This window comes from Schistocerca piceifrons, chromosome 3 (genome assembly GCF_021461385.2).
Source record: "Schistocerca piceifrons isolate TAMUIC-IGC-003096 chromosome 3, iqSchPice1.1, whole genome shotgun sequence".
Classification (NCBI taxonomy): domain Eukaryota; kingdom Metazoa; phylum Arthropoda; class Insecta; order Orthoptera; family Acrididae; genus Schistocerca; species Schistocerca piceifrons.
In genome coordinates this window covers 318846830-318861148 of record NC_060140.1, presented here as the reverse complement: position 1 = coordinate 318861148, position 14319 = coordinate 318846830, and the positions used below count along the sequence as shown (strand labels likewise).

The 14319-nt window shown below is 44.3% G+C and overlaps 1 protein-coding gene across 1 annotated transcript in view; it reads left to right on the top strand.

Moving 5' to 3' along the window:
- The window catches only part of LOC124788623 (potassium voltage-gated channel subfamily KQT member 1-like), a 276137-nt gene that overhangs the window by 118436 nt on the left and 143382 nt on the right, over positions 1 to 14319 (top strand). The window contains exon 3 of the mRNA XM_047255894.1: positions 8380 to 8506. Coding sequence (XP_047111850.1) covers positions 8380 to 8506 — 127 coding nt within the window. The remainder of the gene's footprint in view (positions 1 to 8379; positions 8507 to 14319) is intronic.

The following is a 14319-nucleotide window of genomic DNA, read 5'->3' as shown; positions in this document are numbered from 1 at the left end:
CACCAGCTGTCCAGCTAGCATAATGACTGTGCGTGAAGAGTTAAAAAGAATGGGGCACATTGAGTGAACAGTCCTCTTAAGTCACACATTTCTTTGCCAATTCTAAGCGACGCTTGAGTTGGAGGAAAAAGTGTAGCTGTTTGCCAGTAGATGACTGGTAACGAGTGATTTGGGTTGATGAAGCACGTTGTACACTGTGACAATCAGATGCTAGGGTTAAGGTTCGACGAAAGCCTGGAGAACGTTCCCTGCTATCACTTATAATGCGAACAGTGAAATACGGAGAAACTGAGGAATCGGTGCTAACGTATGAGCGTGTTTTCCTTGGTTAGAGTGTAGCCCCTTATTGCAATTAAGAAAACGCTAAATGCGGAAGGAGACAAACACATCTTGCTACCGATGGTCCACCTCAGGAAAATGTGTGACAAAATCGTCAACATTTTATTTTCAGCGTAACTTCAACATTATGTTTTCCATTTCATGTAAGTCGTAAATATTCACTGTTAATGAAATGTTTGAAAAATAGAAACGTGTATCAGCAGCCCAATATGAGGGACTGGTTTCCTTCATTGAGCCAGGCAGTTTCCGTGAATGGGTTATAGGGTAATAGCTGATAAATATTCACACATCTAAATAAGTGTTAATACATTTGACATATATGTTATTTTCAGGAGTTGTTTTGTCAGTATCTGAAACCGAATAATATGTATTCGAAACCAAAGAGGCTAAGAGTAGAAAAGTCGCCTATGAAGGAAAAAGGTTGCCGAGTGATTATCAAAACATTTACAGACTATTAGAATACATATAATAAAAACCTCTATTTAATCTTTGTTCATTTTGACCTACTTAGGCCTAAGATTAGACATAATTCGTGGTGGCTCATTCAAGGAAACTCTCACTGCATCGCTTTTTGTTGTTATTGTTGTCTTCAGTCCTGAGACTGGTTTGATGCAGCTCTCCATGCTAATCTATCCTGTGCAAGCTTCTTCATCTCCCAGTGCTTACTGCAACCTACATCCTTCTCAATCTGCTTAGTGTATTCATCTCTTGGTCTCCCTCTACGATTTTTACCCTCCACGCTGCCCTTCAATGCTAAATTTGTGATCCCTTTATGCCTCAGAACATGTCCTACCAACCGGTCCCTTCTTTTTGTCAAGTTGTGCCACAAACTCCTCTTCTCCCCAATTCTATTCAATACCTCCTCATTAGTTATGTGATCTACCCATCTAATCTTCAGCATTCTTCTGTAGCACCACATTTCGAAAGCTTCTATTCTCTTCTTGTCCTAACTATGTATCGTCCATGTTTCACGTCCATACATGGCTACACTCCATACAAATACTTTCAGAAACTACTTCCTGACACTTAAATCTATACTCGATTTTAACAAATTTCTCTTCTTCAGAAACGCTTTCCTTGCCATTGCCATTCTACATTTTATATCCTCTCTACTTCGACCAGCATCAGTTATTTTGCTCCCCAAATAGCAAAACTCCTTTACTACTTTAAGTGTCTCATTTCCCTCAGCATCACCCGACTTAATTCGACTACATTCCGTTATCCTCCATCACCTATTGTCCCTTCACAGCACATAACTTTATATTGTGGACATAACAAAATGGTGTGAATTGCTCGTACTTTCCAGTGACGGCTGCAAAATTTAATTTCTATTATGATATCACTATGATATTTGCGATACTAGTCAGGTACACGAACATAGTGCAAATGTTACCTTTTCCAACTGTTGATTTGTGTCTTCGTGTAATAACTTACCATCAATATGCCGAATATTTGGCAAAACTAGGTACACTTAATGACTGTTAAAATGCGTCTGTTGTCACTATCCACAGAGAAATCGAGCCGGCCTATGGATAGTAACCTTACCCTAAAGTAATAGTTCGGAGACGGTGATTGTATTAGCATGACAATGCACGCTGTCTTACAGTATAACATATAAGGCTGTGGTTTGCGGCCGATAACATTCCTGAAATGGAATAGCCTGCCCAGAATCCCAACTGAACTCGACGGAATACCGTTCGGATGAGTCAAAGCACTGACTTCGGTACAGGCTGCACGGCTCATGAGAAAGAATGGGCTATTATTCCTCCACAGACATTGAGAAACTTCACTGAAAGTGTCCCCAGCGGAATTGAAGCCGTCATAAAGGCGAAGGGTGGACATACTCCATACTGATGTTCACTAACTGCTGTCTCAGTGCTTTTCATCAACTGCTGTATTTGTATTTCTATATATTTTGATGTAGATATATTTGAAAAGTCACGTAAAATCTGAACGTTCACCTCTGGGAATCAATACATTTGAATGGCCATCATCTTTTGGACGTAAAATTTTGATGCCTTGTGCCACTTTATTTAAGGGACAAAACAATACTATTAACGCGAACTCTCTCCTCTCAGTGTGTTGTTAAAGGCTCAGATTAGTAATGGAGCTCGAGGAGTCACGCTGCGCACGGTTGGGACTGAACCCCGGTTAATGCGCAGTCGAAGCGTAATGTGCGAGACGCAGGTACCCCAGAAAGCTCTTTGATCCTGCAATTATTCAGGCCGGACACAACGGGAAGCCCGACCCTCGCTGTCAACACAGCCGACGGTGGCGTAGCGCCTAGTGGGCTGTCCGCCCGCGCTACGCCACTTCCACCGTAACAGCGGCTCTGCCCGGCCGCTGCAAGTCGCCGTGAAAATCAGTATCAAATTGACACGGGCGTATTTAGGATTGTAGATTTCTAGGCCTACCAGGGGAAATTTTATGATAACTAAATAGCATAAATGACATTTAGATCAATATTCGAATTAAAAAGTTCATAACGCAGCAGGCCAAAATAATGCTGCTAGTACCAAACATTGGATTTAATTTGAAGACGAAATTTCCGATAATGAACGTCTGGAGCACAGCACTGTAAGGAACTGAGTCATGGACATTTCTGGGGTCATCAGTCTTCTGACTGGTTCGAGGTGGCCCGCCACGAATTCCTTTGCTGTGCAAACCTCTTCATTCAGAGTAGCATTTGCAACCTACGTCCTCAATCATTTGCTGGATGTTTTCCAATCTCTGTCTTCCTCTGCAGTTTTTGCTTTCTACGGCTCCCTCTAGCACCATGAAAGTCATTCTCTCTTGTCTTACCAGATGTCCTATCACCCTGTCCCTCCTCCTTATCAGTGTTTTCCACATATTCCTTTACTATTCTGCGCAGAACCTCCTTATTTCATTACCCTCTCAGTCCACCTAATTTTCAACATTCGCCTGTAGCACCAATCCCAAATGCTTCGATTCTCTTCTGTTCCGGTTTTCCCCCAGTCCATGTTTCGCTACCAAACAATGCTGTAGTCCAGACGTCCATTCTCAAAAATTTCTTCCTCAAACTACGGCTTTTGTTTGATACCAATAGACTTCTCTTGGCCAAGATGCCCTTTCTGCCAGTGCTAGTCTGCTTTTGATGTCCTCCTTGCTCCGTCCGTAATTGGTTATTTTACTGCCTAGGCAAATGAATTCCGTAACTTCATCTACGTGATCATCAGTCCTGATGTTAAGTTTCTCGCTGTTCTCATTTCTTCTCCTTCTCATTACTTTCGTCTTTCTTCGATTTACTCTCAGTCTATTTTCTATACTCATTAGATTGTTCATTCCATTCAGCAGATCCTGTAATTCTTCTTCACTCTCACCCAGGACAGCAATGTCACAAGCGAATCGTGTGATTGATATCCTTTCACCTGAAATTTTAATTCCACTCCGAGAACATTTCTTTTATTTCCATCATTGCTTCTTCGATCTATAGATTGAACAGTAGGGGCAAAAGACTACATACCCGTCTTACACCTTTCGTTGATGACCTTATACTCTTATTATTCCCTCCTGTTCTTGCACATGTTGTATATGATACATTAATAAAAGACGCGAGTGCGAGTGCGACTAGGGATGTGTAGTGAAGTCATATCGTCGATGCTGATCTTAATGTCATAATCGAGGTCTCAGAGTCCATTGCCGCTACTAGTTGATCACAACGGATCGATGTATATAACATCGGTATCAGACAGCGATTTGTGGGATGATGTAAAATGCAATATACAGATAAATGAATATTTCGTACGTAAGGGACTGCATAAACAGGGCTGCGACTGTCGATAAATACAAATAAAACAGTTTCTGCTTCGGTCACTTGTTTATTTTGCCACGACGTGTTTCGATGTTTCACACAATCACCTTCACGTGGAGAACTGTTTATTTACATGGCTGGTGTAGGTGAAGAGTACAGACGTCTTTTCACAGCCGCAAGACCGAGGGCATCGTAGTGTCTGCGTCTGTGAAAATATGTCCACCCTTCACCTACACCAGCCATTTAAATAATTCTCCACCTGAAGACCATGGTGTTACCCATCGAAACAAATAGTGGTAAAACAAACAAGTGACTGATGTAGAAACTGTTTTATTTGTATGAAGATACAAATACTTATAGCCAGCCGGGGTGGCCGAGCGGTTCTAGGCGCTACAGTCTGGAACCGCGCGACCGCTACGGTGGCTGGTCCGTATCCTGCCTGTGGCGTTGATGTGTGTGATGTTCTTAGGTTAGTTAGGTTTAATTAGTACTAAGTTCTAGGGGACTGATGACCTTAGAAGATAAGTACCATAGTGCCCGGAGCCATTTGACTTGGAACAAATACTTATATGTATTCATTAATCAACAAATGCCGCATTACAAATCCTTCAATTTTTTGACTATAGGCATTTTTTTGAGAACTGACAGAAGACAAACATCTAATAAATATTAATTGTGAATGTTTTAGCTTCGTTTACCTAAGTACGTATATCTATAAGGTCCTGTCATATTAATGTGCCCTCCGCCCATGTTCTACGTCAACGTGCAATAACTACTCAAAGACTGCAAGTGGAAGCACCATCCGTGGAGGGAATATAAAGCGTGTAGAGGGAAGGGATGACATATGTCGTACTGCGGAAACGGAGTGACTGATCTGACGTCCAAAAGGGCATGATCATTGGCCTTGAGGCCAAGGATGAAAGCATATCCGAAACGGCTAAGTTTGTAAACTGTTCGCGTACCGTTGTGTATAAAGTGTACCCAGCATAGGAAAATGGCTCTGTCTAAAACGTTAGTTGGCGAGATGTGTACGGGCGAACAGACCTGCAGCTGTTGAGCAACTGGCTACCCAAATGAACCAAGGCGCTGCCAACAGTGTCTTCTCAACGACCGTTCAGCGAACTTTGCTACGCATGGCAGCAGACATCTGGTTCATACATCCATGGCGATCGCTGTCTGTCAGCGACGGAGGCTGGAATCAGCATGCCAGTACCGCAATGGAAGTTCACTGAACGGTTACAGGTACCCTTTTCAGATGAATCACGTTTTGCGCTCCATCGACAGATGGCCTTGCTTGTGCGGCTTGAAAGGTCTGAAGGCAAACACCCTGCGTAATCGTTGGAAGGGCCTAGGCTGGACGGCAGTACTTGATCTAGTCATTCTGGGACGCGCATCTGTCCATGGGGAACACGTCCACATCTACTTTCAGTTTCTTTCTCCCCGCCACGATTGCATCTACCAGCAGGACAATACATGTCAAACAGTTTGCAGTGCACGTGTATGGTCTGAAGAGCGTCAGTATGAGTTTACTGTACGCCCCCAGTCATCAAACTCCGTGGATTAAAACCCAATCGAGAATCTGCAGGACCACTTCATTGGACTGTTCGTGCCCTGGCTCGTCAACGGAAACAGCACAGCTGGCCACGGCAATGGGGTCGGCTTGGCTCCACATCCCTGTTAGTACCTCCCGGAACCTCATGACACTCTTGCTTGCACGCCACGCATCAGTCCGCGCTGCGAAAGATGGCTACTCAGACCTTTGATAGGTGGTCATATTAATGTGACTGGACAGTGTACAAATGGAAAAATGTACGAAGGGCGTTCCGAATGTAAGCCTCGTCATTGTGTTTGAAAGAGAAGATAGCACGCCAGGTAATACAGAAAGCGCCATATGCTGGTTCAACGACGGAAGGGTCACGAGTGGAGAAGGAATGAGACATGCACAGAGCGCCGAAAAAGAGAGAGTAGCAGCAGTTTGGCGTGCCCAAGGTTAGTTCGAGTATGCATCTCAATGGCAGACGGACGTGTACTGAAAACGTGGTCGCCAATGGAAGTGCGTGCTGTTATCCAGTATGGATGGGCATGTTGGATTAATGTGTCCGTCACCGGTGAATGCATACAGATCGTGTATAGTGAAGAGGTCAGGTCTCGTCAAATGGTTGGAAGAAAGGCAGAGGGTGGTAGATGGAGGTCGAAGTGGGTGTCCCTCCACATCCACAAACGGAAACAGCACTGCTAAAGCGCAAGACATGGTGTTACCGGACAGGTGCGTAACGGTGTTGGGTGTAGGGTCCGCGCTGCATATTGGCTGCGTTCAAGCCTATCATATGCTCCGTGATGGGTTACCGAAAAGCGTCTGCAAGATGGATGCCAAGAAACCTGACCCGAGGTTACAAGAGTGAAAGAACGGAAGCCAGCCTCGATGACTTCATGCGTTACGCGTGAGAGGGTAAAGAAATCCTATTTAGAATCATCAAAGGGAATGAGACATGGATGCATCACTGTACCCCAGAATCCAAGGCCGTCTTAATGATACAGATGCATCCCAGCTCACCAGTGAAGAAAAAATGCAAAGTGTCACCCATCGCAAGAAAGGTTATGGCCACATGTTCTAGGAAGGGAAAGTGTGATTCTCCTTAGTCACTGCCAGCAAGGGATCATTAATGCGGCTTGCTACTGCGACAACCTCATTAAACTCTCCGCCATTCGACGAAAGAGACGGTTCTTGGGTGAAGATTTTGTGCTCTTGGACGACAACGCAAAACCACACACAGCAAGGTTCACAGAGGATCAGATTCGTCACTTCCGATGGGAGAGATTGCATTACCCGACCCACAGCCCTGATCTTACCCGATCGGACTTTCACCTGCTCCCTGCATTGAAAGCTGCACTCTCTGGGCGTCACTTGTAAGCCACCGTTGAGGTGGAGTTCGGTGTGCGACAGTTCCTTGCATCGCAGGGCATGGAGTTTTACCAGAGTGGTTCCTTCAAACCACTGCACGCTACGACATACGTCTCAATGTTAGTGGCGACTATCGGGAAAATAGTGCAAAATGTGTCGTTCGTGCCGCCTTGGTATTTTTGTTTTCGGCAATAAAGTTTCTGTGTGAAAAACAACGATGAAATACATTCCGAATGTCCATCATACTTACATAATTCAAACTATCATTTTTAGCGAGTAAAAGAAACATTCTAAAAATACAGGTGCACCCTACTGGTACTAAACAAAAGTTTCTGCATTAGTTCGTTCAAAAATATTAAATATTTATCACAGGCTCCCCCCCCCCCCCCTCATGGCCATGCCTGACAAGACGCAAGGGTGTTGCACTGGTGACGTTATGAGACATAATCAGAAAAGGATCAATTTAAACGAAAAAATCAGTGATAGTCACAACAACATCGAAGAGTGCTATTTTATTCTCCATATCAATGTTACGACGTTTCCGTCGCCAGTGTCGACACTGAAACAATGTTTAGCATCCTAACATAGATATTTCAGCTTCTAACATTGATATTTTATAAATATTGATAATCATCGACTATCCCTAATTGTGACTGATAAATAACAGAGCGAGTTAATTTACTCATCTTGCATGGTAAGGGCCAATCGGTAATAATTACTTGAGAGAAGGTGATCTTCTTAGCCAAGATCGCTTGTAAATTTGTAATGTATGTAATGTAATGTCGATTACCGGTTTCGGTAACCTTGACTACTATCTCGATCAACGGTTATTACATCTCTCCTACACCAGCCGTACAAGTACTCTTCCTAAATGATTTGAGGAGCGAGATAGACGATGCATCGGCAAGTCAAGGTTAAAACCACAATATACAGAGTAATTCCTTGGATGTTCGTGTCCCATGCTATACGCTACTGTCCTCAATCGCAGCCAGGGCACCGCTAGACTAAGTAGCGATGTAGTGTGTGGCTTGCGACACGATCATTTAGTGAATTACTCTCTATATCATGGTTTTGACATTGTGTCTCGTCGATGCCATGTTCATCTCGTCTCTCACACACTTGGCTATATTTCAGGAAGGGTACTTGTACAGCTGGTGTCGAAGACAAGTGATAACCTTCTGTTGATATCTGAAGATGGTAACCATGCTTTCCGGAACCGGTGATCGACAAATGATGTTTACAAGCGATCTCGGACAGAAGTTCACATTCTCTCAAGTAAGAATCGTTGTAGCAACCGAGAATCACTGAAGGTGCGGCGAGTGTGTGGTTTTCCAGGAGACGTAATATTGCCCTGTGGCTGTTGCAGGAGATCTGCCTGGTGGTGTTCTTCGGCGCCGAGTACCTGGTGAGGCTGTGGTCGGCCGGCTGCAGGTCCAAGTACATGGGCTTCTGCGGCCGCCTGCGCTTCATCCGGAAGCCCATCTGCATCATCGGTGAGTCCTGCCCTACTCTAGAAAACTTATGATTTTTACAGAGCAGTTGAGGTTGAAAGCCTAACACATCTTTGTAAACATCTTAACAGCAGTTAAATTTTTACTAGATGTGACTTTTCAGACTTTTCTGGCGGACCTATTGCAAATACTGATGCTATACGATTCGCACGTATCACGTTACAGCAACATATATATGTGATGATCTCTACTACGAAATGATGTAAATACTGAATGTGAAAGTTACTAAGTTTTAAGGGCATAACACCTTTGTTTTATGACCATCGTTCAATTACGCTGGCCACGAACGATGGAACGCCGTTTTTAACTGTGCCATGTCTGGATGTTGTCATTTTAAGAAAGGTTTGAACGATGTTTGAAGCCATACAGATATCAAAACTAGTCAAGAATGTTTCATTATCTAAAGAAGGATAATTGATGGCTGGGACCAGTAATCAATCCTAATAAAGAAGATTTCATGTGTGATCTTGACTCCAATCTCTAACATAAATACAAACGTTACAACAGATCGCGTACCTCCTCGTTGACAGTGTCTTGAAAAAAGATATAACTGTATGTTGGTACCAACATTTTGCATGTGGATTCTAATAGCTCACAAAAAGAATCACTAAGTCCCGTAGCAAACCGTCAGACACACTGTTTGAGAAACTGACTGATGCGTGCTGAAACATCGATACGTCACCGTGACTACGCTGAACAGGACGCAGCAGGAAGAATGTCTGACTTCCCTGTTGAGAGCTTGCCGGGAAACGCCAAATCTGGTGCCCTGCCTTTTTATTGGGCACCGTCGCTCCATGTATCAGAGTACATAAAAATATGAGATGGAAGGTGGCGCAAAGATATTTGCAGCTTGTCTATTGACCTCTGGGGCACATTAACTTCTTAAACAAGTGACTCGTGCAGCGTTTGCTTGCATGGAACGTGTGACATGAAGCAGGCCGGAGCGCACAGCGCCGACGTGTTTCAATGTGTCAATGGGCAGCTATAGTTACGACATAGCGCAGAAATGCATCTATCAAGGTTATCTGTTCAAAAGACGACCATCTATGAACGTTTTGCCCACTATGTTTACATGCTGCGCGTGCTCAAGATTAAACCATAAAATCCGCTACTGGCCATTAAAATTGCTACACCAAGAAGTAATGCAGATGATAAACGGGTATTCATTGGACAAATATATTAGAACTGACATGTGATCACATTTTCACGCAATTTAGGTACATAGATCATGAGAAATCAGTACCCAGAACAACCACCTCCGACCGCAATAACGGCTTTGATACGCCTGGGCATTGAGTGAAACAGAGCTTGGATGGCGTGCACAGGTACAGCTGCCCATGCACCTTCAACACGATACCACAGTTCATCAACAGTAGTGACTGGCGTATTGTGACGAGCCAGTTGCTCGGTCACCATTGACCAGACGTTTTCAGTTGGTGAGAGATCTGAAGAGTGTGCTGGCCAGGGCACCACTTGAACATTTTCTGTATCCAGAAAGACCCGTACAGGACGTGCAACATGCGGTCGTGCATTTTCCTGCTGAAATGTAGGGTTTCGTAGGGATCTAATGAAGGGTAGAGCCTCGGGTCGTAGCACATCTGAAATGTAACGTCCAGAGTTCAAAGAGCCGTCAATGCGAACAAGAGGTGACCGAGACGTGTAACCAATGGCAAACCGTACCATCACGCCGGGTGATATGCCAGTTTGGCGATGATCAATACACGCTTCCAATGTGCGTTCACCGCGATGTCACCAAACATGGATGCGACCATCATGATGCTGTAAACAGAACCTGGATTCATCCAAAAAAATGACGTTTCGCGATTCGTGCACCCAGGTTCGTCGTTGAGTACACCATCGCAGGCGCTCCTTTCTGTGATGCAGCGTCAAGGGTAACCGCAGCCACGGTCTCCGAGCTGATAGTCCATGCTGCTGCAAACGTCGTCGAATGTTCGTGCAGGTGGTTGTTTTCTTGAAAACGTCCCCATCTGTTGACTCAGGGATCGAGACATGGCTGCACGATCCGTTACAGCCATGCGGATAAGATGCCTGTCATCTCGACTGCTAGTGATACCAGGCCGTTGGCATCCAGCATGGCGTTCAGTATTACCCTCCTGAAGCCACCGATTCCATATTCTGCTAACAGTCATTGGATCTCGACCAACGCGAGCAGCGATGTCGCGATATGATAAACAGCAATCGCGATAGGCTACAATCCGACCTTTATCAAAGTCGGAAACGTGATGGTACGCATTTCTCCTCCTTACACGAGGCATCACAACAACGTTTCACCACGCAACGCCGGTCAACTGCTTTTTGTGTATGAGAAATCGGTTGGAAACTTTCCTCATGCCAACACGTTGTAGGTGTCGCCACCGGCGCCAACCTTGTGTGAATGCTCTGAAAAGCTAATCATTTGCATATCACAGCATCCTCTTCCCGTCGGTTAAATTTCGCGTCTGTAGCACGTCATCTTCGTGGTGTAGTAATTTTAATGGCCATTAGTGCAAACACCAAAATACATCTCTATATCACAGTCTAACACACACAGCGTTAGGAAAATAAAGTGATGAATTTCCAATTTTTTTGTTATATATTTGAGCTTCAGGCGCTGGTTGCAGCTTATTAACAAATCATCGGAATAGTTACATAGTAACTTGTCAAGTAGAGGCGCGGTGGGTGCATATCTGTTCCTGTTCAGTTGCGAGCTAATATATAATGTACTCCAATCACCTAGCAATGATTCGGTAAGTCGAACCTGATGATGATACTGGAAAAATATGAAATCTTGTCGACAACTGTGTGGCTTTGAGACGAGTTCTGCTAGCGTACACCCTATCCTACATCTGCCTAAAGCCTCAAATTCATCTCCTACTACAGGTGTGATTTGACCTCAAATTGTAGGGGAGTAGATTAGGTATGATGACAGATGAAGTACAGTAGGTAATAGCACAACTCTACTCAAAAATCAGGGACCCACTCAAACATCTATATTTTGATAAAAGACCAACCAGTACTTTAACAATACTCTCGACTGAACAAGGCAAAGAGGCACTGAAATAGGTGTCAAATGCCTAGGTAGGAGATAGTTGTGACCGAACAGAGAGATAACGCTTGGTCAGACAAGAAAAATAACGCTCGTAAATAATGAGAGATAAAGTACAAAACAAATAAGTAAAACGTTTTTGAGGGCGAGCGAGAAACATGGTGTCTAATGACGGTACTTGACAACAGACGTGATACTTCAGCCACGGTATGGAGGCGCTGGTGGTCCAGAAGCGATGGTAATTACAACTTGCCATCGTAATTAGGGATGAACTGATAGTAACAACTAGTAAGCAACAAAATCATTGACAGTTTCTTGGACTAAACAGTAACTTTTATCGATCTTCTGGCTCCTGTACCACTCAATGTGCCACCTTGTTGGAAGAACGATGTGGTCGATGATGCGGTCGAAAGACTATACCAGTCACGGAAACGCGAATTGTAGGCAGGGGAACTCGAGGTTATTTAAGAACTCTGAATTCGAAGAAGCCAGCCGTCTGCAGAGAAGGCCCAATGTTCATAGAGGACGTATACTCAACTGATCAATTTTGGACAGGCCGCTTAGCTGCGTTTGGTTGTCAAACACTGGCTCTTTCTAAAGAATCACTCCTCTAGCATCTCTCTAGAGTATTCGTGCTCGAAAGACTGTTCAGCCTTAGCACAAAAGGTCCCCTTACAATGGAGCCGTCAATTTGGCTGTAATTAGTAGTGTCTTAGTTAATTTCAGTTACATCCAATAAAAATTATGTACAACACCTTCATACCGGAGCAACATTACTGTCTATTTGGCATCTCTCTTCCGCCGTCGGAACTTTTCACACACGGCGTATCCTTGAATTCTATTGAAAAGAGCAAACTGTACACTACAGCGACACAGGGGTAGGGCGAAAATATTGAAAACAACGCGAAAAGAGCATGCTTGAAGATTGCAGCCAAGCCTACAGGTTGCGCTGTTCCGTATAACCATGAACGGCACCTGCACAGCGACCTTGATACATGACAAATGACAGTCGTGTTCATAATAGTGTTCTGTGTAGTTGAGAGTGCATTAAGTCGGAGTTAAGTGAATTCCAGTGTGGGAAAATTGTTGGCTCTCGAATGGTAGATGCTACGGTAACCAAGGGATTCGGAGTGTTTGAAGAAGTACAATATTGAAGATTCGTACCGCGTACAGGGAAACGGAGAAACACCATCCGCTAAGTCATAACGCAGATGAAATTATGTAATGAGTAATCGTGAAAAAAATGGTTGAAATGGCTCGGAGCACTATGGGACTTAACATCTGAGGTCATCAGTCCCCTAGAACTTACAACTACTTAAACCTAACTAACCTAAGGACATCACACACATATGTCCGAGGCAGGATTCGAACCTGCGAATAGCAGTCTCGCGGTTCCGGGCTGAAGCGCCTAGAACCACTCGGCTACCGCTGCCGGCTGAGTAATTGTGACAAACGGCTATTGATGTGGACTGAGACGAAACGTAAGAGGGCGGGAGCTGCAAATGTCACTGAATGTGGCACTCGCGAACCCTACCAGTATCAAAACAATACGAAGGGAGCTCCATAAGCAGGGAATTTCAGGGCAAGCTGGAATTTCAAAGCCACACATCAGTGACACAAATGCCCCCAACAGGAAAACGTGGTGTCGAAGCCATAAAACGTGAACTATGTGGGAATGGAAGAAAGTCATTTGATCGAATAGTCTCGTTTCAGACTGTTTCCAATTTCTGGCCGAGGTTACGTACCAAGAGTGAAACATGGCGGGCGTTCGGTGATGCTTTGGGTGGCCATATCGTGGTATTGCACGGGCCCTATGGGCACTCTGCTAGGTCACGTTACTGCCAACCATTATATGACCATTTTGGCTGTTCAGCTGCATCCCGCGTTTGTTCCAAAATGGTGATGCAGTGCTGGAAGACGACAGAGCGCCTGTACAAACAGCTTGCATCGTCCAGGACTCGTTTTGTGAGTACCACATTCACCAGATCTCAATATTACTTAGCCTTAGTGGTCTACGTTGGAGAGATCGCTGTCAAGCTTCATAATCGTTACCTGAACTTGCCTTTATTTTGTAGGATAATTGTGCAAACTTCCCTTGGAAACCGCACAGAACCTTCATTTATCCACTGCGAGATGACTGGAAACTGTTTTCAATGCCAATGGCTTTCCTACACCGCATTAGGCATGGTATTGTGTTTTGATGTTTCCATTTCTTTTGTCCATCCCCTGTATTTTTATCCAAGCAGGCTTTACATTTATCACTCCTGCCTAACTATCGGGACATACTTCACTTTACTGAAAGGCGTGAAAATTGAGAAGATAATCGGCAAATGCGCTCATATGCTGCCACATTTGAGGATTCGACACTATGGCAATAAATTAGTCGGCGACTTTGTCCGAACGTAAATGAATTATAACGGCTTTACAGCGAGCGTGATTTTCTTGAACCTGTTTTCGTCTTGTACTGTTCCACACATCAGTCTCAACCCTAGAAGTATAGCGTAATATTGGTCTTCTAGACATCACGAGAATTTTTACCACCAAAATTTCCCTATTTCCATAACGGCAGAGACTCGCAAATGGGTTTTACTACTGGCGTAGTTCGGCCGTCGCTAACTCGATGTCGCCTAGCGTATTCAGGAAGATCCTCTATGTGTTACGAGCGCGCAGACAATTACAACTGCAGGCCAGTCCTAACACTTTCTGCAGTATTCAGAGCATCCGCAGCTGCTATATGGAAATGAGAATA